The sequence below is a fragment of the Aquarana catesbeiana genome, linkage group LG10 (genome assembly GCF_042186555.1).
Source record: "Aquarana catesbeiana isolate 2022-GZ linkage group LG10, ASM4218655v1, whole genome shotgun sequence".
In the NCBI taxonomy this organism is placed as follows: Eukaryota; Metazoa; Chordata; class Amphibia; order Anura; family Ranidae; genus Aquarana; species Aquarana catesbeiana.
Genome location: NC_133333.1, coordinates 105,748,202 through 105,773,951, shown reverse-complemented (window position 1 = coordinate 105,773,951; position 25,750 = coordinate 105,748,202). Strand labels below are relative to the sequence as shown.

Below are 25,750 nucleotides of genomic sequence, written 5' to 3'. Positions count from 1 at the left end.
CATGCGCTTTTGGTATGGCTGAGGCTATAGTAGTGTATACTGCATTATGGTCAGACCACGGAATCGGAATTATATCTGATGCAATAATTTCTGGTATCATTCCTATTGTTAGAAAAATATGATCTATTCTGGTGAAGGTTTGATGAGGGTGCGAGAAATAAGTGAATTTCTTTTTCATTGGGTTACTTTCTCTCCATGAATCTACCAGATTGTATTTGGAAAGAAGTTGAGAAAAAGGTAATCTAGAGGTTATTTTGGATGGTGTAAAAGGTGATTTATCTAGAAATGGGAGGAGGACCTGGTTCGAATCCCCACACATTATCACTGTTCCTATTTTGTGTGTATTAATCACTTGTAATATATGTGAGAGGAATGGTGTAGGTTGTTTGTTAGGAGCGTAGTAGGAAATCACCGTGATTGCTGTATCCATTATATAACCCATGAGTATCAGGTATCTACCTTCTGGGTCTTTAATTTCTGATGATAAGGTGAATGGTGTGGATCGGTGAAATGCAATTAGAGTTCCCCTTTGCTTGGTACAGGCAGAAGCCGTGTAAATTTGTTGATAAAAAGGAGAAATATATTTTGGAGTAGAATCTTTGGTGAAGTGTGTTTCTTGGAGGCATACTATGTGAGCCTTCTTGTTATGGAAAGTACGGAAGGCTTTGGTCCTTTTTTGAGGGACATTTATTCCCTGAACATTCAGGGAAAGTATATTCAGTGGTGCCATGGCAATAGATCAAATAGTTTTGACTTACTTTTTGTTATGCAGAGCTGACTGCGCAGATCAACCTGTGTGGACTGAAGAGATGAATAGATAGAAAAGAAACCAGTGAATTCTGGAGTAAAGAGTAAACAAAAAACATATGAGATTAGATGATACATTGTATAAATTATTTTTTGCAAGTAATCACAATTTACCCGTGAAAGAGAATAAATATCTCTCTCAGGGGAATAAGTGCCTTCGTCACACTCCCACATAATATGGTTGGGAGAATGAGGAGGGCTAATGGGGGTACACGGATCTTCCGCTTACAGGAGAGAAGTGCTATGTCAAAAGACATCAAAATGATGTTTCATTAATTGGAGTGCAGAATATAGTTTTTGTTGAAATTATTTATTCCAGGGTGGTTGTATATGGTTAGTCTTGCCCTAGGCTAAATAATTCAGTTAGAAAGGTACTGTTAATAACTTTGGTATTGATGAAGATAGTTTGAATTATTTTGGGATTTTAACCCTTTTAGAGTAAACAATTACATATTTTATTCATATGTAACTGTTTAGATATGTTAACTCATAAAATTGAGGTTGTATTGCTTCAGATTAGAATAAACAAAAACATAATTCTAGGAACTAGTTAGGTAATAATATATTTGTTTTAAGAAAAGAAAGAAAAAGCTTCCATTACTTCTGGATTATTGAACATATTTGTCCTAAAAAGTAATAAATCTATTGTTATTACCTGATAATATATAACTGAACAAGAATTTCCTTATTTCACTTATATATTCTAAGGCTATATGAATCAGAAGTAATAAGAAATATAACTGGAATGTAACATGATCCCACACAGTGTGTGACTATCAGAATGCAGTTACATTCAGTTATAAATATAGGTTTTTTATAGAGAACCATCTCTTAGTATAATAAATGAAGAGATATTAGGAATTAGGATGTCAGTCCATTGAATCTTCTTGGTCCATGGATGATGTGGCATAACGGCCTCTTTTGTGAGAATGATGATTCCCATTTTGTTCTGAAATTTTCTGGGTGCTGCCTGAAGGTGAAGATGACACCATTCTTCTGCGTGTGGGAGTGTTGCTGCTTGTGGGTTCTGTCAGATTTAATTTTAAAAGGGTTTGTTGTAGTTCATCTGCTGATCTGCTTCTGTAAATTGTACCTTGGTAGTTAAATCTGACTGAAAAGGGGAAGCCCCATTGATACATAATGTTGTGGCGTTGCAGTTCCATTAGTTGGGGTTTCATGGATCGTCTTTTAGTAATAGTAAGTTGGGATAGGTCAGCAAAAATTTGATAATTGTGTCCTTGAAAATTAAGTTCCTTTTTTTCTCTTGCAGCAATTAGTATTTGTTCTTTCGTTCTGTAATAATGAAATTTTGTGATTATATCACGTGGGGGTCCATCTTTCTTTTTGGCTGTGAGGGCTCTGTGTACTCTGTCCAGTTCTAAACGTTCAATAGGGATATCTGGCTTTAGTTCTTGTAATAGAGCAGTAATAGTAGATTGCAGGTCTGTCACAGTTTCAGGTATTCCCCTTATGCGCAAGTTTGAACGTCTGGCTCTATTTTCGTAATCTTCGAGCTTAGTTTGAAGTATTAAATTCTCTTTTTTTAATTGTTCCAATTCTGTTATATTTTCTTGGGTTGTAATTTCAATTTCATCCATTTTTATTTCTAAGGCTGCGGTGCGGTTTCCCAGCTCTCTTATTTCTTTGGTTAGGCTTTTTGTTATTTGGTCTGAGGTTTGTTTTAAAGCCTTATGAAGCATCTTTTCAAATTGTAATAATATTACTGGGGATACTGAGGAGGCTTGTGGAGAAGTTTGTGAGAGGATTTGTTCTGTATCTGACCTAAAATGGAGAGTCTTGCTGTGACATTTTCTGTCTGTGAGAGCGCCCTGATGCTGTATCTTGTGAGGTGACTGGAGCTGCTTCAGCTGCAGTGAGTGCCTGTGAGCTCTTTGTGAGGTGATTTTTATTTCTGCCACGGTTTCCTCCCAGTACCATATTTCCTGCCCAAACTTTCACAGTTTGTTCCCTGGGGCAAAAAGGTTCAAATGGATACCTTTTGAGCCTGCAGGCTCCGCTTTGTCCTTCTCTTCTCTCCTCAGCGGTGTGGAGCTCTAACAATGCATGTCTGCTCTGCTAGGCTCCGCCTCCTGCCCTCCCCCAACTTCTTAAATTTTAACAAAGTATCAAATGTACTGAGGTTAATGTACTAACACTGGGGCGGTTTGCAGGCGCTATTACGCTAATAATAGCGCCGGCAAACCGAGGCCCGAGGGAGCGGTGCACTGGCAGGACAGGAAAAAAAGTCCTGCTAGCAGCATCTTCGGAGCAGTGAAGGAGCGGAGTGTACACCGCTCCTTCACCGCTCCTGCCCATTAAATTAAATGGGACAGTGCGGCTATACCGCCGGCAAAGCGCCTCTGCAGAGGCGCTTTGCGGTGGTTATTAACCCTTTCTCGGCTGCTAGCGAGGGTAAAATCGCCCCGCTAGCGGCCGCATACCGACGGTAAAGCACCGCTTATAATGACGGCGCTTTACCGCCAACGCCGCCCCCGCTGCCCTCACTCCAGTGTGAAAGGGCCCTTAATGGCAAATAGCTTGTTTACTTTCACTTAAGCACACATGATCGGATTTTCCGATGGGAAATGTGTGATGACAGGCAGTTGGCGGAAAATCCAACTGTTTGTACACTCCATCGGACAATTGTTGTCAGATTTTCCATGGACAAATGTTAAATGGCAGGCTTTAAAATTTTCCGCAGACAAATGTCTGTTGTCAGATTTTCCGAGCGTGTGTACTCAAGTTCGTCGGACAAAAGTCCAAAGTACAAACGCACATGCTAGGAAGCAAGTACGAGCCAGAAGTCGGTCTTGTAAACTAGCGTACGTAATGGAGAATTAACATTCGTGACACAGCAAATTATGAAATCTCAAAATGCAGCGCACATTCTCTTCTTCTTTAATGGGATAATAATGAAGCTGCTCTGCTGGTGATACTGATGGAGTTATTGCAAACAAATTTTCAAAGGCTTTTTTTCTAGTGATATCAAGAATAATATTATTATGCTTTTTTTGGGCAAGTTACCACAACACCATTATCTCGTAGTTTTTAAGATCAAGGATACAACTATGTTGGTGTCCCTTGTCAATTTTACATTGTATTTTTTTAAATGTAACTGCCTACTCCCAAACTGTCATTTGAAGTAAAACACATAGCCAAGTATTATTCTACTCAATTTTTTTATTGTGCATTAAAAAGAAAACAAATAAAATTAGACATGCTATCTGCCTATAAAACTGAACCAAAAAGTGCATTCTATGCATCCAAAAATATAGAAAATATAACAAATCAAATCATTATTATTCAACCAAAAAATAAAATAAAAGCCTCATGCATGTGTCCTGCTTCTTAATATAGGGGTCAGCAATGCCAAGAGTTGGTGAAAGCAGGGGTCCGTCATCCAGGAATAATTATGAAAATCATTCGGATTATTCTACTGGAGCTCCCACAGCAAAGGCAGATGACATAATTTGTCACGATTAATAAAGCAACCAATTTTTGGTCCAAGAAATCCTCCTCCTCCTGTTCCTGGACTGGACTTGGGTCAAAGCAATAACTCCAAGGCCAATAATAAATAACACGTTATCTCCTTCAATTCCGCAACATGTCTGGTTGACGAACGGCCATTCAGAAACAAACTGAAAAGCACGAAATGAAACGTGCGAAATGAAAAGCACAAAATGAAAAACGTGAATCAACACTCACCAAACTTCTACTAGCAGGAAATTAGCAGAAGGAGCCCAAAGGGTGGCGCTAAAGAGCTGAAAAAACACATAGTACGTCACTATGTTCGTGTTTGTTGGCCGACAATTCCTTATCGTTTATATGCAAGACAAAATCCAGGCACACGCCTTCGAACAAAAGTCCGAGGCGCTAAAGAGCTGAAAAAACACGTAGCACGTCACTACGTTCGTGCTTGTTGGCCGACAATTCCTTGTCGTTTGTATGCATGTATCCTTGTCGTTTGTATGTATGTATGACAAAATCCAGGCACACGCCTTTGAACAAAAGTCTGAGGTTTTGTCTGCGGGAAATCCGATTGTGTGTACAAGGCTTTAGTCTAGTGAATGAGGTAAAACTTTCTTGACTTCAATTATCCAATCAAGAGAAAGCAAAAATACTGTTTTATTTATTCTCCTTGCACTTGAATGCTTGTTCTTTGCAAAGTGAATTTTCTTCACAGTCACTAAGCAAAGGGAAAATTTCTTGGCACAGTGAAAATTGACTTTCACAGATAACACCCACTTTGACTAGTAAATAAACTCCCAAGATGTTTATACAAAATAGGTATGGTCACATGTACTATAAGGTTATTGAGGGTTAGCGTATACTATATACAGTCATAGCCAAAAATATTGGCACCCCTTCATTTCTGTCAGATAATGCACCACTCCACCCAGAAAATTGTTGCAATTACAAATGTTTAGGCATTCTCATGTTTATTTCTTTTGTTTGTATTGGTATGACACAAAAAAGTGAAGAAACAAAAAGCCAAATCTCCACACAAAACTCAAAAAATGGACAGGACAAAATTATTGGCACCCTCAATGTAATATTTGGTAGCACACCCCTTGGAAAAAAATAACTGAAATCAGTCTCTTCCTGTAAACATCAATTAGTTTCTTACACCAGTCTACTGGAATTTTGGACCACTCTTCTTTTGCAAACTACTCCAGGTCTCTCAGATTGGAAGGGTTCCTTTTCTCAAGTACTCTTCAGTGCTTTGTCTTAAACCATTTCTGGATGCTTTTTTTACGTGTGGTTTGGGTCATAGTCCTACTGTAAGATCCATGACCTCTGACTGAAGCCCAACTTTCTGACACTGAGCCCTACATTGCATCCCAGTATTCTTTGGTAGTCTTCAGATTTCATAATACCATGCACACGGTCAAGACATCCAGTGCCTGAAGTAGCAAAGCAACTCCAAAACATCAGTGAACCTCCACCATGTTTGACTTAGGTACTGTATTCTGTTCTTTAAAGGCCTCATTTCTTTTTCTGAAGAATGTAGAATGATGGGCTTTACCAAAAAGCTGCAATTTTGTTTCATCTGTCCACAGCACATTCTCCCAAAAAGATTTTGGCTTCCTCATGTAAGTTTTGGTAAACTCCAATCTGGCTTTTTTATGTTTCTGTGGTAGAGGTGGGGTCCTCCTGGGTCTTCTACTATAGCATCCCTTTTCAGTCAGATGGGGACGTATAGTGCGAGCTGACACAGTTGTACCCTGTGCCCGTAGGTCAGCTTGAATTTGTCAGGAAGTTGATCGAGGTTCTTTATTCACCATTCAAACAATTTTTCGTTTCAATCCTTGATCAATTTTTCTCTTTTGTTCACGTCCAGGGAGATTTAGCTACAGTGGCCATGCGCTGTAAACTTCTTGACAATGTTGTACACAGTGGTCACAGGAACATTAAGATCTCTGGAGATGGACTTGTAACCTTGAGATTATCCATGCTTTTCCACAATTTGTGTTCTCAAATCCTCAGACAATTCTTTGCTGCTCTTTCTCTTCTCCATTCTCTGTGTGGCACACAAAGACACATGACAGAAAACTGGAGTACATTTTTAACTATTTTAACTTATTGTTTGTGTGTTTTCAGCACCTATTAATTGATACAGGTGAGTTTAATTACAAGTTACCAGAGCATCACAAACTTGGAATGCAATTCTTTCTTACAATTTTGAGAAGGTGACAATAATTTTGTCCAGTCCATTTTTGGAGGTTTGTATGGAATGTGTCAGATTTGGCTTTTTGTTTCTCCACTTTTTTGTGTCATACCAATACAAACAAAAGAATTAAACATGCCAAAAAATTTTTAATTGCAACAATTTTCACAAAGTTGTGCATTATCTGACAGAAATGCAGGGGTGCCAATATTTTTGGCCACAACTGTATATAGCCTGTTAACTAGGCCTGTTAAATGCCACCATACAGAGCCCCCAATGTTCATTGTTAGCATTCAAAAGAAGACCCTTCATTAGTGTGACTTTGTAAATTTTGCAACCACTTAAAATATTGCTGAAAGTGGCTTCTTAATGTGTGCCCAAAGGAGTGGTCGCCAACTGTTAACTAGGTTAACCCTTTCATGACTAAGCCTATTTTTGAAATTTGGTGTTTACAAGTTAAAATCCATATTTTTTGCTAGAAAATTACTTAGAGTTCCCAAACATTATATATATTTTTTTAGCAAAGAATCTAGAGAATAAAATGGCAATTGTTGCAATATTTTTTATTACACAGTATTTGTGCAGCTGTGTTTTAAACGCAAATTTTTGGAAAAGGGACACTTTCATGAATTTTAAAAAATCCAAACAGTAAAGTTACCCCAATTTTTTTGTATAATGTGAAATATGATGTTACGCCGAGTAAATAGATACCAAACATGTCACCCTTTATAATTGCACGCACTTGTGGAATGGCGACAAACTACGGTACCTATGAATTTCCATAGGCGACGCTTTAAAAAATTTTTTGCGGTTACCAGGTTTGAGTTACAGAGGAGGTCTAGTGCTAGAATTATTGCTCTCACTCTGACGATCGCGGCGATACCTCACATGTGTGATTTGAACACCATTTACATATGCGGGCGCGACTTCCGTATGCGTTTTCTTCGCTGCGCGAGCTCGCGGGGACAGGGGCACTTTAAAAAAAAATTTTTTTTTTTTATTTTATTTTTTTTTTTACTTTATAAATTGTGTTTTAAAAAAAAATTTTTTTTTTACTTTTATTGCTGTCACAAGGAATGTAAACATCCCTTGTGACAGTAATAGGTGGTGACAGGTACTCTTTATTGAGGGATGGGGGGTCTAAAAGACCCCCCATCCCTCCTTTACACTTCAAAGTATTCAGATCGCCGAAAACGGCGATTCTGAATACTGTGTACTTTTTTAAATTCGGCGCCATTGGCAGCCTAGTAAATGGGAAGTGACGTCATGACGTCGCTTCCGCGTTTACGAGAGGGCTGGAACGAAGCTGCCCACAGCTTCGTTCCAGCCCACCCCCAGCCGCCGAGGGAACCTGATTGGACACCGGGCCTCCCGATCGCACGGGAGGCCCGGTAACAGCGGCGGGAGGCGGCGGGAGGCGGTGGGAGGCGGCGGGAGGGGGGATGTCCTCTCCCGCTCCTCCGGTATAACAACCGAGCGGCTTTTAGCCGCATCGGTTGTTATACTCGGGTAGCCGATTGCCCACTGTAAACAACGGTACCGGGATGATGCCTGCAGCTGTGGGCATCATCCCGGTATAACCCCGGAAAGCCGAGTACGCATATCTGCGTCCGGTCGGCGGGAAGGGGTTAAATATATATGTGAATAAACTTCAATCACAATAGGAGTATTTGCATAAACACACCTAGATCTAAGGATTCTTCAACAAAAGGGGTAGTTCAATCTGCAATATTTATTTACTGATAGGGTTACATAATATTTGCAAATAACACACCAAACAGTATTTATTACATGATGTACAGTATAAAGCTGGTAATAGATGGGTACAATTCATAATAAAAAAATGTTCTAAGAAAGTTTGTTTATTTTTCTAATCATTAGTGAGGTCAAATCAACCTTTGTTTTTGACTGCAGTGACGAGAAAATTCAGAGGAGCGGGATGGAAAACTTTTCTTAAAGCGAAGTTCCACCCAAAAGTGGAACTTATACGCTTCCTCCCCCCCTCCATTTGGCACCTTTCAGGAGGGAGGATGGAATGGGGACAGGTCCCCTTCCCCACTTTCGGAGACAGAGCTGCGTCCCGATCTCCCGGAAGTTCGGCCCTCCCCCTTCTTCCTCCGCCGCAACAATTAGAAAGGGCACGCTTCGCGCATGCACAGTAGGGAATCAGCTGTGAAGCTGAAAGTGTCCTAATATTAAAAGTATTTGTAGATGCTGACTTTTCATTTTTTTCACCCAGGCTGGACCTACTCTTTAAACAAATTTCTAACAATGTACTATAATGTGATTTTCGTTCAGTAAAATCCATTCATTCCAAAATGAAATGTTAAAAGCAAACAAAATCTTTTGGACAATATTTGAATGTTCTGAAAATGTTCTGAGATTTTTGTTCGAATTTTAGTAAGACTTTTCCTAAGTTTTTTTGGAAAAACATCTACCAGACTGTCCTTATCAGCATTCACTCAACCCTGGCATTTTCTTTCTTTTTTTTTTTTAATTTTTTATTTATCAAATTTTCAGTCTACAAAAGCATACAAAACATCAAAACACAACAAGTTTGGTTTGAAGCGTTTCAAGAACAAAGATAACCTCGGTGGTATAGCTGAATGCACAAAATCCCATGCAGTACAGACATAGACAGGGAAAACACTATCTACAGGGGATGAGAACACTACCAAGAAATAGCTGAACCAGCAGGGAAAAAAATTGTTAAAGGTAAACATTATGGACGCTAATTGGAAAGATTCCTTTGTAAGCCTGCGGACTACCGTCTCCACCATCCTGGGGCATCACCATGCACATATAGTACTGAAGAGAGAGAGAAAAAATTCAAATAAAATAAAAGGGGGAAAGGTAAGGAAAGCTAGAGGGGGTGAGAGAAAGGAGGTGGCAACCGGTGGTCTCTCCACCTAAGGCATCACAGATAAGCTGTCAAATTAATGATCAAAAGTGGCCCATCGGCTCGGGCTTGAGAGCTGAGTAGAGTAATATAATCGGAGGTACAAGTGAATTGCGTCCAATAAAGCCACGTATTCCAGAATCTCTCCTCTGTGTGGGTGGCTGAGGCCATTAACTCTAAATCATAAATCATAAACTACATAAGTTTTATGTCGGTGATCTTAGCAAACGACAATTTGATAGGTGGGGGCCAATGTTTGTTTCCAATACACAGGAATGCAAGCCTTTTGTGGCTTTGAGCAAAAGAATCAATAGAAAGGGGAGCTAAATGAAGAACAAATACAGCTGCATTATCAGGCATATGGATATCAGTAAATTTAAATATCCAGTGTTTGACCTGAGACCAGAAGGTCTGGATGTTATGGTGAGACCTGAAGATATGGAGCATGAATGCTTCCTCCTCCAAACAAATAGTCATGAAAAAGAAGCAAGGTTGGGACTTTACATGGGCCATGTCTCTGCAAAAATATGAAAATGGAATTCAAATAATAAATTCTAATTCAATTGAATGTCACAATCATGTAGAGTGTATACATGGTTGATAGACACACAATGTACTAAAATCATAATAAATAATTGATTCAGTGCCACATTCACGTATAGTATGCATGATTGATGGACACATGATGAACTATTGCATAATAATGATAATATTAATGACAATAATAATCATAGTGTAAATATTATTAATAATAATAATAATAACATGATTTTATTTTGTAGATACTCAACATCTCGATTAAGGATCATAAAAATATTTGATACAATTAATCAATAAGCAATGAACATGATTGAGAAAAATATATAAATCACAGTAATTATGATTAATAAATTGGATGCAGAAACAGTAATCATGATTAATAAATTGAATACATAGTAACAACATACATCCAGTATAGATTGATATATAGATTGTGAGAAAGTTAAAATTCATCATAAAAACCGAATTGTCTTGACACCCTTTTAAACGAAGACTCTACGTGTTTCATGGCCTAAAGCCAATCATCAGGAGTGAAAGATGCAAGACTATGAAGGCAGCTAAGAGACTGTGCCCAGCTTCTTAGTGGGAGAACGGTGGATCCAGGTGGTGCATCTCACTCAGGGTAGAAGCGGGAGATCCCCCACTTCCTCCCCCCTCCCTCCAAGAGAAAGAGGGGTCGGGGGAGCCAGCCAGGGGGTATACCAAAACATCACAGCACAGTTTCTGTATGTGGGTGGTGCATGCACCCACTACCTAGTGATGTACAGGTGCCATAAATGGTGACCTATTCTTATAGTGAGAGTGTGGGTGTAGCCCACGCTCTCACTATAAGAATAGGACAACACACATACAGAGACTGTGCTGTGATATTTTGGTATACCTCCTGGCTGGCTCCCCTGACCCCTCTTTCTCTTGGAGGAAGGGGGGAGGAAGTGGGGGGTCTCCCGCCTCTGCCAAAAGTGAGATGCACCACCTGGATCCACCGTTTTCCCACTAAGAAGCTGGGCACAGTCTCTTAGCTGCCTTCATAGTCTTGCATCTTTCACTCCTGATGATTGGCTTTAGGCCATGAAACGCGTAGAGTCTTCATTTAAAAGGGTGTCAAGACAATTCAGTTTTTATGATGAATTTTAACTCTCACATTATGTATCAATCTATACTGGATGTACGTTGTTACTATGTATTCAATTTATTAATCATGATTACTGTTTCTGTATCCAATTTATTAATCATGATTACGGTTATTTATATATTTTTTTCAATCATGTTCATTGCTTATTGATTAATTGTATCAAATATTTTTATGATCCTTAATCGACATGTTGAGTATCTACAAAATAAAATCATGTTGTTATTATTATGAATATTTAAACTATGATTATTATTGTCATTAATATCATTATTATGCAATAGATCATGTGTCCATCAATCATGCATACTGTACGTGAATGTGGCACTGAATCAATTATTTATTATGATTTTAGTACATTGTGTGTCTATCAACCATGTACAGTATACACTCTACATGATTGTGACATTCAATTGAATTAGAATTTATTATTTGAATTCCATTTTCATATTTTTGCAGAGACATGGCCCATGTAAAGTCCCAACCTTGCTTCTTTTTCAAGTATATTCATTTATTCGGGATGGGGCCATGCCTTTGCTAGTTGTGCCAGGTCACTTCTACCTTTCAATTTCCAATGCCAGCATAGTGGTGAGCTTGTGAAGGATTTTAGAAACCCAGTACCATCTAGATAGTATTTTGTATCCTGTTTCCTGAACACTGCTAGACACCGACGCCTTATGGGTCATTTGTAGGATCCTGTCACGTTGCTGATCAGTGAAAGTAGTGCAGTGTTCGATTTCCCACTTCATAAGCTATTTAGGAGGTGCCAAATTTGAAGGGTGAGATAGTATTCAATATGACTGGGGTAGACTATGGGGAATCTCCTTGTCCTCAAGACACAATTTTTCAAAATGCATAGGAGTGGGTAAGGCTGTCACTTTTCACCAGTTATGTGACACAAAGTGCTGTTATTGCTTCACTTTCCATAGCGAGAGCTGTGGGTTGAACATTGCAGGAATATGCGCTGGGAGAGCCATGTGCCCTCTCAAAAAAAAATGCTCCAGTAAAATTGATTGTCTAAGAGGGCAGAAAGAATTGATCTATTGTGAAGTCCTGGTGTAAAATTGGGATGTATCAGGACCGGAGTCATCTCAGAGGGGTGCTTGTCCCCGAAGACCACAGTTCAAATGGATTTCACCACAGCTAGTGTAACCTTGAATTGTCGGGTGCTAGAGGATTTGGTGGGGAGATTCTGTCTGCAGCCATGGGAGGCCCCCCAGTTTAGTTTGAAAACTAACAATTTATATAAAGTAAACCGACCGAGGCTGATTTACTAAAGGCAAATAGGCTGTTCACTTTGAAAACGAATTTGCACCTTGCAAGCAAAATTTTCCCCAGGGCTTAGTGAATAAGGTGAAGCTCTGCTGACTACCATGATCTGACTTACACAAGCAAAAATGTGTTTTTTTTTTTATTTTCATTGCAAAGTGAAATGACACCACCATAACTATCTCTGTGGAAAATTCTCTTGCAAAGCAAACAGCCTATTTGCCTTTAGTAAATCAGCCCCGGTAGGTTTACTTTACTAAAGGTTCAGGTAAGTGACAATTTTAAACTCCTTTAGTACAGTAAATCAGCCCCGAATGGGTTACATGTAAATCATTAGGGGAAATATATCACAGTACTTTAAGAAACAGGTAAATTCATGTATATTGTTTGACATACTTTCCAACAGATATCCTGATGAATCCTTTTCAAACATCAATGGTTGATGTGTTTCAATCAGTCCAAGCAATTCATCCAATATAAACATGTCCACTATGTGCTTGTTTGCTGTTGCCACAATCTATAAGAAAGCAAGATGTGTCTTATTTAATTTGTACTATGGACATTGTCATTTTACATTAGTATGTTGGGCTTGATTTATTAAACGATTATAGACCATTCGCTTAACAAAGTTAATTTTCCCTTAGCATCATAGGGAATGATGTGGCACTCTTTAATCATCCAATCACATGCAAGCAAATATTCAGTTTTTCTAATTTTCCTTGGGTATTCAGGGATACTTGTTCATCGCATTCACTATGCTAAGTGACCTTTCCCTTTGCAAAGTAAAATTTGGACATAAGTGTCCTAATCTCTTTGTAAATCGACCCCATTGTGTTGATATTATGAAGGTATTTATTAAAAGCAAAACAAATAGCATACACCAGTTTTCTAGCATACCAATTAATCTTGAATGAGAAATGTCTTCAAAACACAAATTATTTGGACATAAAAGTAGTGAAGGGTGATGACTAATGGGTCTGTCTTGGGGGGAGTAAAAAAAGTTATAATATGACTTCAGTCATTCTGTCTACCTACAGAGGAGTGTCTGAACACACTTGTATGTCATCCTGGCATGTTGTGATTGGTCTAGTTCCCATTTTGAGGGTACTTGTCCCATTTTTCCATGGAAGAGTCTGACAGTTTATGTGTATGCTTCCTAGAGTGTTGGATTGTTCTTGGTTACTTACTATGCTTGCCCTAACCTCATCTGAGCTCCCACTATGTCTTCTGACTATTTGTTGCTCTGATTTAGACATTTTGCTCTGGTTTCCCTGGTGATTACTTCTGGATACACTACCCAACTATGCTTTTGTTTTCACAAATAAACAAAAGATTTTCCAGCACACTTACCAGTCAGCCTACAAAACAACCAAACTGGCCCTGTCTAACCGTTAACGTTAAAAACAGAGAGTTTTGTTTGCACACATTTACCCTTAAATGTGCACCTTGTTGCAAAGGCCAGTTATAGGTTGGGGTGGTTGCCACTTTTTTGTATAGTTGGTTGTGCAGATGGTTAAATTGGGTACAGGGGTGCACTGCATGCCATTGCTGCCATTGCGCTCTTTGCTGGGCATCACAATGTGTCCCTGTGCCTTTAAGGAGGGGTGGGCTCCCTCCAGGCATACCCGCCCTTAATCTTTCCATTCTTATGAGTGCTCCTACTATGGACGCTCTGGTAATTTAGACTCAGGACCACGGTATTTACAGAGGCCCCTTGGCGTGGGCACTGAGGTTTATGCATATATTTGCAAATGAGTGCAAACAAAACCCTGTTTTTAATGTAAACTGGTAACAGGGCCAGTTTGGCTGTTTTGCAGGCTGGCTGGTAAGTGTACTGGGAAATCTTGTGTTTGTTTGTGATGTGCATTGTCCTTTCATATGCATCTTGCTGCAGAGGCCAGTTATAGGTTTAGGTGGTTGCCACTTTTTTTTATGCTTCTATTTTACCCTCTGTTTGGCTAGATATGACATTTGGCCTGACTCTTATCCTGACCCCACCTTAGAATGTCTAGCTACTGGTTGCCACAGGGTGCGCAGGGTGTGCCCGGGCGCACCCTAATCAACCAGGGCACCATGGCTTTTTTCTTACGGAGCTGCCGAAATTCTGTTCCAGCATCTCCGCCAATGGACAATCAGACAGTGGACAGGAACAGCCGAGACCCTGCAGGAGGAGAAGAGGTGCCCGGCAGACGCAGAGGGCACCCAAGCCCTGGACAACTTTACAGAGAACTCAGCTCCTGCTGAGTAAGAGGCCGCTGAAGAAGAATGAGTCTGGCAGCCCGCTCGACCCAGCACCACCCCCTCCCCTTCATAACCTGGCGGGGGCAACCTGTCAGATCACTCTGCACAGTGCTGAGGTGTCAGTGGAGAATTGTGGGACCTTGGAGCTGGATTGGAGATGGGAGCTCCATGATCGGCCAATGAGCATGTTTATGCACAGACAACCGACCAGGAACAGATCCTGCAAGAGATCAGCTGCAAAGTCAGCCACAGTAAGAGAAAAAACAACCTGAGTCGCAGGAGGGATACGGTGAGGGGGGATTTCTGAGCATTATTTGTTATCACTGTGTGTTGTGTGTGATGATTGAGAGTGAGGGCCAGCTCCAGCATAAGACACAGTACCCTGCGCTCTACTTGTTCTCCTGTCGCACTGGCTGTCGTCTTTATGTTACTCTGCCCCCCTCTTGTTACTCTACCCCCTATTTTGTTATCCTGCCCCCTTCCTCTCACAATGCCCAGGTATTCCCCCTCCTTTCACACTGCCCAGGTATTCCCCCTGCTGTGAAAGTGAAGAAAAGAGGGTGCACCAGCCTAGTGCATTATTCCGAGTAAATTTATTGATAGGAATTAAGAAAGCATTCCTTTGAAACGTGTCAGTAGGCAGCGGCCCTGATGTCTACTCCCTTGGCATCTGGAGACTGTCAGTTTCAGGACTCATTGCCACGAATAGGTGGCATATACAAGGGATATTTCTCCACATGTTTGTGAGTAGTTTTTAACTTTGTTTTTATCAATAAATTTACTTGGGATAATGCACTAGGCTGGTGCGCCCTCTTTTCTTTACTTTCTCTGTGGCTATTAGGATATCCCCTATCCTGGAGGGCAGAAAGGCAAGAGAAACCACCCCTTGAGTAATAGACCACCCGGACATCACACTTTTGTGCAAGAGTGTTTGTTTGCTGTTATCCCCCCTCCTGTCACACTGCCCAGGCACCCCCCTCCTGTCACACTGTCCAGGTATCCCACCTCCTGTCACACTGCCCAGGTACCCCCCTCCTGCCACACTGTCCTGGTATCCCACCTTCTGTCACGCTGCTCAGGTATCCCCCTCCTGTCACACTGCCCAGGTATCCCATCTACTGTCACACTGCCCAGGTACCCCCCTCCTGTCACATTGCCCAGGTACCCCCCTCCTGTCACACTGCCCAGGTATCCCCCTCCTGTCACATTGGCCAGGCATCCTACCTCCAGTCACATTGTCCAGGTACCCACCTCCTGTCACACTGCCCAGGTACCCCCCTTCTGTCACACTGCCCAGGTACCCCCTTCTGTCACACTGGCCAAGTACCCCCTTCATGTCACACTGCCCAGGTACCCCCCCCCCCGTAACACTGCCCAGGTATTCCTCTCCTGTCAAAATGCCCAGGTATCCCTCTCCTGTCAGACTGCCCAGGTACCCCCCTCCCGTAACAATGCCCAGGTACCCCTCTCCTGTCACAATGCCCAGGCACCCCTCTCCTGTCACAATGCCCACCTCCCATCACAATTCTAGGTCTCCCTCTCCAATTACAATGCCAAGGTTCCATCTGTGTCACCCTAGTTCCTGTGCCCCATCCTCGGTGTAAGCTGTGTGTTCAGCTCATACTGCACTGTCTCAAGTAACTGGTACACTGAGTCACTGGGGCAGAGATCACTTTGCTGATCATTCTGGTACCCAAAGAGGGAAGAGCACATTTTTTGCACAGAACAGTGCACAGTATACATATATCAAATCTGTTCTGCGTGGCTTTCAAAAAAGTGGATCTTCATATGCTGAGATGCATTGTAAAATAAATAAATAATCATATACATATGCGCAGAAATGCAAAATCTTTACAACTTTTGTCTCACTGTATTAATTCCTAATTAAGATGACACATGATGTTAATGGAAACATGTCCAGGCACTAGATAGCTTGTAAATAGTGAGGATGCATGGTTGTCAAGTGAAGTTTTTAAAGGTTAGAGATAAATGAAGCGACTTCAGCATTTTAGCTATTCACCTGATTTTTCAACAGTTCAGAGAATTGATCATCAGATTCAGTGAGCACTGTGGTCACAATATTTCTCACTTCCATATCAGTTATGCTCTGTATGAAATTCTCTAGCCATTTGTCATATTCAGTTTCTTTATTTAATTCTTCTACCTTCAAAAAAAGACATCAATAATGTGATTAGTACTGAACAGGTAGTGTAAATACTACTACACTCCCGAGGATTAACATAAGTTAGTCATCCATGTTACTTGCACTACATTTTGTACTTCCTTTCATACCTGTAAATATATATTTTTTAATTGATGAATGGGAATTACTACATGATGGAATTGACATTTTTTTCTTTGTGGCCAGTATAATTTTTTTGATAGATGCACAGAGGTATCAGTAATAGGAAAAGTGAACAATGATTGCTTTTTTTTTTTCTTTATGCATCTTCATTTTACAAACATGTTGTCTGTGTATGAACATACACTTTTATGTGTACCTACCTATGGCTTTCACTTTATTGCCAGGGTACTCATATGAGTGTGCGGCCTATTGAATTAGGGTGTGCACCCCAAAGCTCAAAGGCACAGGCGGTGTGAGTAGAGCAGTGGACAGTGTCAATAGGACGATGGTGTCTGTAGGACAGAGGGTGGTGTCTGTAGTTTTTTTATTTTTATTATTATTTATTACAATTTTATTTATTTTTTTTACATTTTTTAAGAGCCCAGTTGGGGGGCTTTTGGTGAAATATCAGGGGTCTAAACTCTGATAGAGAGACAAAGGGAAGCTGGCAGTGCTATGGGGGGAGGGCTTGGGTAGCCTGGGGAATATGCATTGCATGGGGTGATTAGGGTGTGCCCAGGCACACCCGCACAACCCCATGCGCATGTCTATGAGGGTACTACATGTTAATCTTTGACTTCCTACTGCTAATCTGGCTTCTATCTGATCAAGTTTCAGGATATCAAGATGTCAGTGATGCACTAATATAGGGGGTGTGGGGGGTCCAATCCACACCAGGAAATTCCACTTAGGGGCCAGGCCTGGATGAATGGATATACTGCAGACTGCACTTCAGCAGATCAATATGACTGTCTGTGAATTGCTCTGTGTCACACCAAGAGTTCTGTTAGAGGCATACCAAGCCTGTCTCAGTTTTAGCATCAGGGTGATTCTTCAAGGGACCAGGAAAGAAGTGGTATGGGACCTATGGAATACTACTAAGGTAAGTGTTCTCAATGACCGCCAATGATCAAAATTAAGGAATCACACAATTAGAACAATAAAAGGTGCACATGCTGACCACCATAAAGGGGGCCACTGAAACATAAGCTGAAAACAATAAGGGAGACACATGTTGGCTTCCATGAAGAGGCCCATCAACCATCATAAAGCAGGAACACACAGACCACAAAAAAGGGGTGCATTGAACACAATGTGGAGAGGGGATACATTGGCCACTATATGCAAGGGGAGCACACTGACATTGTCCTGACTTCTGTGCTCTATATGTTACAAAGTCCTGACTATTGTTTATTAAAAGAATTTTGGCCCATGTAGTTCTGTCTCTATCAAAGCCTGACATAATTATGCCCATGTGTTGCAGTAGTTCACTATTTTTCTGTTTCAGTTGTTTTTTATTGAAAGCGTTTTACAAAGGTACAGTGGTAGACAGAAACATATAAAAATAAGGCCTACAGGCAGAGACACAGGTGGCATAGAGCATTAACTTATAAATGACTACAATAGTAAACCATAAAGATACACACTGTCCATCATAAGATCACCAGTAGAAATTTGCATTAATGTTACAAACATTTAAGTTAAAAAAAAGGGGGGGGGAGGAGGGAGGGGAACCTAAATTGAGAATGACGATATAGGCTATACTGGAGGGGGGAGAAGTGAGCATCCCTTTGATAGAAACCCCTCCTCCACTCCCCCAGCCTGTAGGGGCAGGGAGAGAATAGCGAATACCTACAGTATACTATAAACACAAAACATGGTCCTCCAACCATACATTATTTAAAAAGCATTTTGTTTAAAAAAGAAAAATAAACAGAGAGAGGGGGCTCCCCAATCCTAACTATCCTCAAGGATTAGATGAAAAGAGCAGGTAAAGCCGGAAAGAAAAGGGAAGAAAAGAAGAGGGGAAAAAGATGAAAAGGAGATAAAAGCAAAGGAAAATAAAAGGGGGGGGGGGGGGGGGCTCAAAGAGAAAAGATCAAGATCTCCACTCAGTCCTTACCTCTGACACCCACCAGAGTACTTACTATGCAGGAGTTTGAAGATATTAAATACAAGGGTTCCAGACCATTTCAAACTGAACAGCAGTATCATGAAATGTACAAACCATCTTTTCATTAATCATTATTCAGGTAAGCTTATGCTTCATTATCGCCAACTCAAACACAGGTTTCTTCCAGGCAGTGGAGAAAGCAATTTTGGCCGTCACAAACATAAAGTTAATTTAGAGTCTGCGAATGGTGAAGTATCCCCTCCACAGGTTCATTAAGTAAAGCTATTTTGGAGTCTTTGACAACATTTACCATGGTCACAGAGTATATTAAATTGTGGGCTCTGATCCAAAAGCTCTGAACCTTACTACATGACCACCAGGAGTGGAACATTGAGCCTACCTGCCCACAACCTCAAAAACACAGGGCCAAGGAATCTGAGTACATTTGATGCAGACGCTTGGGCACTAAATACTAACGAGAGACCACCTTAAAGCTCGCTTCTACTAGGGAGATATTCATAATGCCCTTATATGTCCATACAGACCATTTCCTCCATTCCTCTTCTGAAATTTCAACCCCCAAATCCTTTTCCCAGGCCAGCATATAAGGCAGTTTACCTGTGGCATTAACAAAGAGTTTATATAGTTCAGAGACACCACCCCTCTGGAACACACTGTGATACTACCTATTTTCAAAGGCTGTGCTAGTCACAACATCAGACGTAAGTCTACTAACAGACCTAAGAAAATGCAATATCTGCTGTAAGCGGTAGGTCTGAGAAGCCGTCATCTCAATCAGGTCTGTATGATTTAGCATATACCGTACTTATCGGCATATAACATGCACTTTTTTCCCCTGAAAATAGGGGGAAAATCACGGGTGCGTGTTATACACCGACAGCGTACCTCGGAGGGGAAGGAGGGGGACAAATGCCGCCGGAAATCACAGAGCCGTCATCTCCACTTGGCTCTCTGACACACAGTCCTATCTCCGCCACCGGCATTGGACCAGTGTTCTTTCTATCACAGGAGCTGGTCCAATGCCGATGGAGGAGGCGGGACTATATGTGACTGCCGACTGAGAGTGAGGAAACAGATGACGGCTCGATGATTTCATCCGAGGTATGGTGAGCTGCACTGAGGGGGCAGATGGGCACAGAACAGGCTGCAGGTGGGCACACAACAGGCTGCAGGTGGGCACACAACAGGCTGCAGGTGGGCACACAACAGGCTGCAGGTGGGCACACAACAGGCTGCAGGTGGGCACACAACAGGCTGCAGGTGGGAACACAAGAGGCTGCAGGTGGGAAAACAACAGACTGCAGATGGGCACACAACAGGCTGCAGATGGGCACACAAAAAAGTTTTTTTTCCTGAAACTTCCCTCTTAAATTGGGGTGCATGTTATATGCCAGCGCGTGTTATACGCCGATAAATATGGTATTAGAGACAGCTGCATAATCTGGGACGCAGTAGTTCACTATTTTTAAATTCTTGAATAACACACAGCTATTATCCCCATCTTTTGCTGTGGCTTACTGCATGCATAGCTTACTAATAAATCATCCCTGGGTGTCAAGTAGGCTAGCTATGCCACTGCCAGATACAATGTTATTCCTAAAGCTGGAACCTTCCTTTGCATCTTTCTCTCTGAAGAGATACAAGATTTGGTACCTGTTAAAGTACAAAGTGATATGTTTACAAGCCCCCTCCAAATAAATAAAATGTGAGATGTTTCTCACATTTTCCCTGAGGCCATTATAATAGAGAATATTTTAGGTGTATGTGTGGAAAGTTTTTTTTTTTTTAAATCAGAAAATTTGTTTATTGAGTCACAAGAGACACAATATATATCATGCATCAAATCGTTAAAAATGACACGTATAAATTGTAACATCAGAAAACATAAATGTTATCATGGCCAAGTGTGCATTGTGCAAATAGAAAAAAGATTTACCGTGTTGTGTAAGAGAGACAAGACTCTCCAACCCAACACCACAAACAGATGACCAACTGGCCATCGAACCAACTTTGCTCACGGTTTACTCAAACAAATAGGTACAGTTTCATTGGGACCAAATCTGAATACACCCACTATCCTGTCACATTAAGGTATATAGAAAATAGAAAAAGAAGATTTCCACCTCACACCTGTTGAACAATACATTCTATACCTCTAGCAATCTGTGCATAATCAGTTGTGGAGGTGCCAGTCCAGGGGTGTCCAGCCAGGGTTGCCATATGGAACTAAATTTCCGAGATGCATTTCTATGCTGATATGTTGAATGTTCCCTAAGTGGAAAGTTAAATATAAATACTCACCAGTGATAAAAGTTCTGTTTGGATGATTCTGGTAATCAATTCATCCAGAAAATCATGAAGAGTGCTCTCCATAAGATGGTCACCTACAAAATCTTGTACTTCCATTTTAAGTGCATGATTGCAAAGTTCCTTCAATAACTCATTTATTAATTCATCCAGGAAAATTTGTGAAAAATATGCGAGCAATCCTCTGCTAATAAGAAAGTTTAAATGTTAATGTTTGATGATCCAGTCAGTATGCTGAATGGGAGCTAAAGCATTTAACATAATAGTAATTAGTGCAAAGGGACCTTTTTTTATTTGCTTATTTGTTTACACACACAGGTAAATACATAACATGGGTTTAAATGAGTATCAAAGATTTTCCAAAGAGTCTTTACTATCAGACACCATGGGTATTTTTATAAAGCAGTAAATGTGACATTTACCAAACATTCACTACATCCATATCTTCTTGGTGCATGTGTTCTATATTATAATGATTAATTCACTTGCAGTAAATATTTGGGGAATGCCACATTTACTGCTTTAGTTTACTAAGGTACAGGTGGTTTTTGCCACCTGGCATTCTAGGTTGCTAGGATGCAGGCAGCTCATAGTTGCTGGGACGCAGACGCGTTCTGCTGCTTAGCATTCTTGGTATGCAGGGATAAAAGTATAAATTTACACTATGTGCCGTATGCATGTAAATGCTTGCACAAATATTTACATGCATACAGTATGAACCACTTGACCTCCAGAAGGTTTTATCCTCTTCATGACCAGTGCATTTTTTGCTATTCAGCACTGCTTTACAGGGATAAGAAACAGGTAGATCACAGATTTGTGTACAAAGCCCTGTGTGTATATGTAAACACAGGACTCTATGCTGTGATTGGCTATAGCTGATCAGCAGGTCTCAGCCATAGATCATTGTCCAGGATCTGTTGACAAACTGTAGCCAATGACAGTTTGGATTAGGATTATGTGCGCACCCCTAACCTGGAACAGGCTGGATGATGTACATGTACGTGATCCAGCATGCCTGTGTCGCCCGCCTGCAGTAAATGTACTGTGGGTTGGCAGCAAGCAGGTAAATACAGTCCATACTCAGGAGTAAATACAGTCCATACCCAGGACTGTTGATTCAGATTTTTCTTTTGTTTTCCAGGTTACAGAGCTGAATGCAGCATAGTTTGTGCCTGTGTGTATAAGTCCATTATAACAGCTGTGGCTCCAAAAGTGCAAATTTATGTAAAGATATCTCATCACTTGAGTTTCTGAGATATATAAGATTCACTTATGTTTTCAATATGGCACCATTTACAAACAACTGTAATATACACTATATTACCAAAAGTATTGTGACACCTGCCTTAATACGCACATGAACTTTAATGGCATCCCGGTCTTAATCCATAGGGTTCAATATTGAGTTGGCCCACACTTTGCAGCTATAACAGCTTCACCTCTTCTGGGAAGGCTGTCCACAAGGTTAAAGAGTGTGTCTATGGAAATGTTTGACCATTCTTCCAGAAGCACATTTCTAAGCGCAGGCGCTTATGTGAATGAGAAGACCTGGCTCGCAGTTTTCGCGCTAATTCATTCTAAGGGTGTTCTATCAGGTTGAGGCCAGGACTCTGTGCAGCCCAGTCAAGTTCCAACTCCCTCATCCATGTCTTTATGGACCTTGCTTTGTGCACTGGTGCGCAGTCATGTTGGAACAGGAAGGGGCCATCCCCAAACTATTCCCACAAAGTTGGGAGCATGAAATTGTCCTAAATGTCTTGGTATGATGACGCCTTAAGAGTTCCCTTCACTGGAACTAAGGGTCCGAGCCCAACCTCTGAAAAACCACCCCACCCAATAAATCCCCCTCCACTAAATGATCTGGACCAGTGCAATAAGCAAGTTCTATAAAGACATGGATGAGCGAGTTTGGGCTGGAAGAATTTGACTGGCATGCACAGAGTCCTAACCTCGACCCGATAGAATACCTTTGGGATGAATTTGAGCGGAGACTGCGAGCCAGACCTTTTTGTCCACATCAGCGCCTGACCTCACAAATGCTCTTCTGGAGGAATGGTCAAACATTCCCATAGACACACTCCTAAACCTTGTGGACAGCCTTCCCAGAAGAGTTAAAGCTGATATAGCTGCAAAGGGTGGGCCACCTCAATATTGAACGCTATAGACTAAGATTGGGATGCCATTAAAGTTCGTGTGCATGAAAAGGCAAGCGTCCCAATACTTTTGGTAATATAGTGTATGTATTGGTTGGAATCAGCTTTTGTGCCTGACTCCAGTAAAGCTAAAACTCCCTTGCAACAGAAAATGCTCCCCTATGCTTCAGCGGTTGAGTGTCCCTTGGTGGCCTCACATTCAATGCAGGACTATGGATCCTGTATCAGTCTTTATGACATCAGAGTATCATAGCACAAAGAAGTCTTCAGAGAAAAGGCCCAGGTAAGTAAAAAGTGCTTTTCCCATTTCCCTAGGGCAGTTAACCCTTGCAGTGAGGGAGCAGCCCTACTTCAAGGGAGGAGTTTTAGCTTTCCTGGAGTTCAGCCTTAAGGCTGAGTTCATACTTGTATGATCACAGACATTGCATGTGATTGGCACCGCATTGCTGTGCAGATCACATACAATGTCTGTGTGATGCAAATTCAGCTATACAAATTGTATGGCTGAAGTTGCATCGCATACGCACCCAAATGATGCAGGACACTTTTTGGTCCGCACTGGAATCGAATTGCATTGGTAATTACACATATGCGATCTGATTCCTGCACCATTTGAAAGTTCGCACTAGGATCTGGGGGTGTCGTTGACTTTACATTGACAGTGGTTCGCAGATGTCAGTGTGAACCAGTGTGCGATTGAGGTACGATGAGGGTACCGGCACTGAATCGCAGGGTTGCCCGAATCGCACCAGTGTGACTTGGGACTTACAAATGTTAATATGTAAACAAACTGAGGTTATGGAAAAATATATAATACCTCTAACGGGATTTTTAAGACAATGAATACAAAGAATATTTATAAAAATAAAATCAATTTATTTAATATTTTCAACGTTAAAAGTGTATAAATTTTTTAAATTTTTCACAAATGATCATGTAGATCAGTAGACATAGAACAAAAAATAGAATAAATTCCAAAGCATGTAGTAATTCTACAGATACATCCAATACAAAATGAATATAGAGAATTGCATGTGGAAAATGACTTGAGGAAGAATGTGATGTATCACACTACCCAGTGCGGTCACCCTGGATGGCCACCCTGATGTGAGGTAGTGAAATTCCAACGCGTTTCAACGTTAACAGATACAAGTCTTCTTCAGGGAAAATACATCACAGTCTAAAAAATCAGAATCATTTATCCCCTTACCTTCGTTTCCTCTTTCCCCTGGACCCTAAACACCAAAAAAACCCCCCCATTTTCTCTCCCCCCTTCCCTCTCTCCTTTCATCACATCTTTGACCCCTGAGATACCATTCGGACACTATCTGAAGATTGTTTAGCCTTTTGGGGGGTTTCTGATTTATTACATAACGTCAGCTTCATGTAGTTCACTAAGTTGACGACTCTACTACAGCTGGGTTGGGGCCTGTATACATTACAACCCCCACCCAGTGGAATCATTTTATTAATGTATTGTTTATATAATTTCTATTATGCTTGTTTATTTGACTTTATTATTCTACCATGATTTCCGCTTAACATCACTGTAATAAATTTTGGTTTATCTCCTGTGATGAATTGCCCCCATAGGCGATACCTCGGGGGGGGCTAGTCATGCGGAGGCCTAGGACTCACCACCTGTCTCTCAGATACGCCGGGGTTGTCCTATACCTACCCGACACAGGGGGGCCCCACTGCTCTAGTTAGCTATGGGGCCTTTTTGCCCTGCCTTGCATATCTGCCAGGCGGGAATCCCTGTGTCGGTGGTTATCAGTCCTCCCTTCCCTCTCCAAAAGAAATTGGGGGGAACTTTTGTGGTATTTATCCAAAAGGCTCTGAGCGACTTATTTTTCATTATTACCCTTATTATTATTATCTTAAATATTCTTACTATCATTATCCTTCCCCCCCCCCACTGGCTCTCTCCCCCCCTGGTCCTCCAGACCATGGGGGGGACATGCTACTGGGGGAATTATTAGGGGATCTACTGGATTGGCTGCATCCACTTTCGATGCAGCTCCATTTCCGAGCGTTTAGCTGCGGTGATACTTCGTTCGAGTGTGGGCACAGCCCTCCTTAAAGATGGCTGTTGGCGCTCACAGTATCATCCTTGACCCTCTCAGCCTTGCGTCAGGCGCGCCGTTACGTCGCGCATGCGCAGACCCGTTTAGCGGAGTTGGTTGCCTAGGTAGCATTCGGCGTCCCTACGCAGAATGCTCCTGACAGTAGCGACCTCCACAAGCCGCACCATTGGCCAGCGCGGCGTCTGGTCTCCGCCCATCCACCGGCCCACACCACAAATAGGACGCCAAAGACGGCAAATGGCGCCATTCTTCCCTGGACATCCATCCATGCATATGGGGCAGGCTTAAAACCTCTGGCATCACGGAAACTTCCCCCCGGCCCTTCACCTGGTGACCAGCTATTTATCTAGAAGTGCGTTCTATTCCTTATATTTGGGACTCCCCACTC

At 41.4% G+C, this 25,750-nt stretch overlaps 1 protein-coding gene across 4 annotated transcripts in view; it reads right to left on the bottom strand.

Moving 5' to 3' along the window:
* The window catches only part of LOC141110788 (uncharacterized), a 117,847-nt gene that overhangs the window by 10,100 nt on the left and 81,997 nt on the right, over positions 1-25,750 (bottom strand). For 3 of the 4 annotated variants that reach the window (XM_073602408.1, XM_073602407.1, XM_073602410.1), the window contains 3 exons: positions 21,114-21,306; positions 16,574-16,717; positions 12,709-12,829 (listed from right to left, as the gene is read on the bottom strand). In XM_073602408.1, the coding sequence (XP_073458509.1) occupies positions 12,709-12,829; positions 16,574-16,717; positions 21,114-21,306 (458 nt within the window). The remainder of the gene's footprint in view (positions 1-12,708; positions 12,830-16,573; positions 16,718-21,113; positions 21,307-25,750) is intronic. The other variant, XM_073602409.1, reaches the window with a different exon arrangement.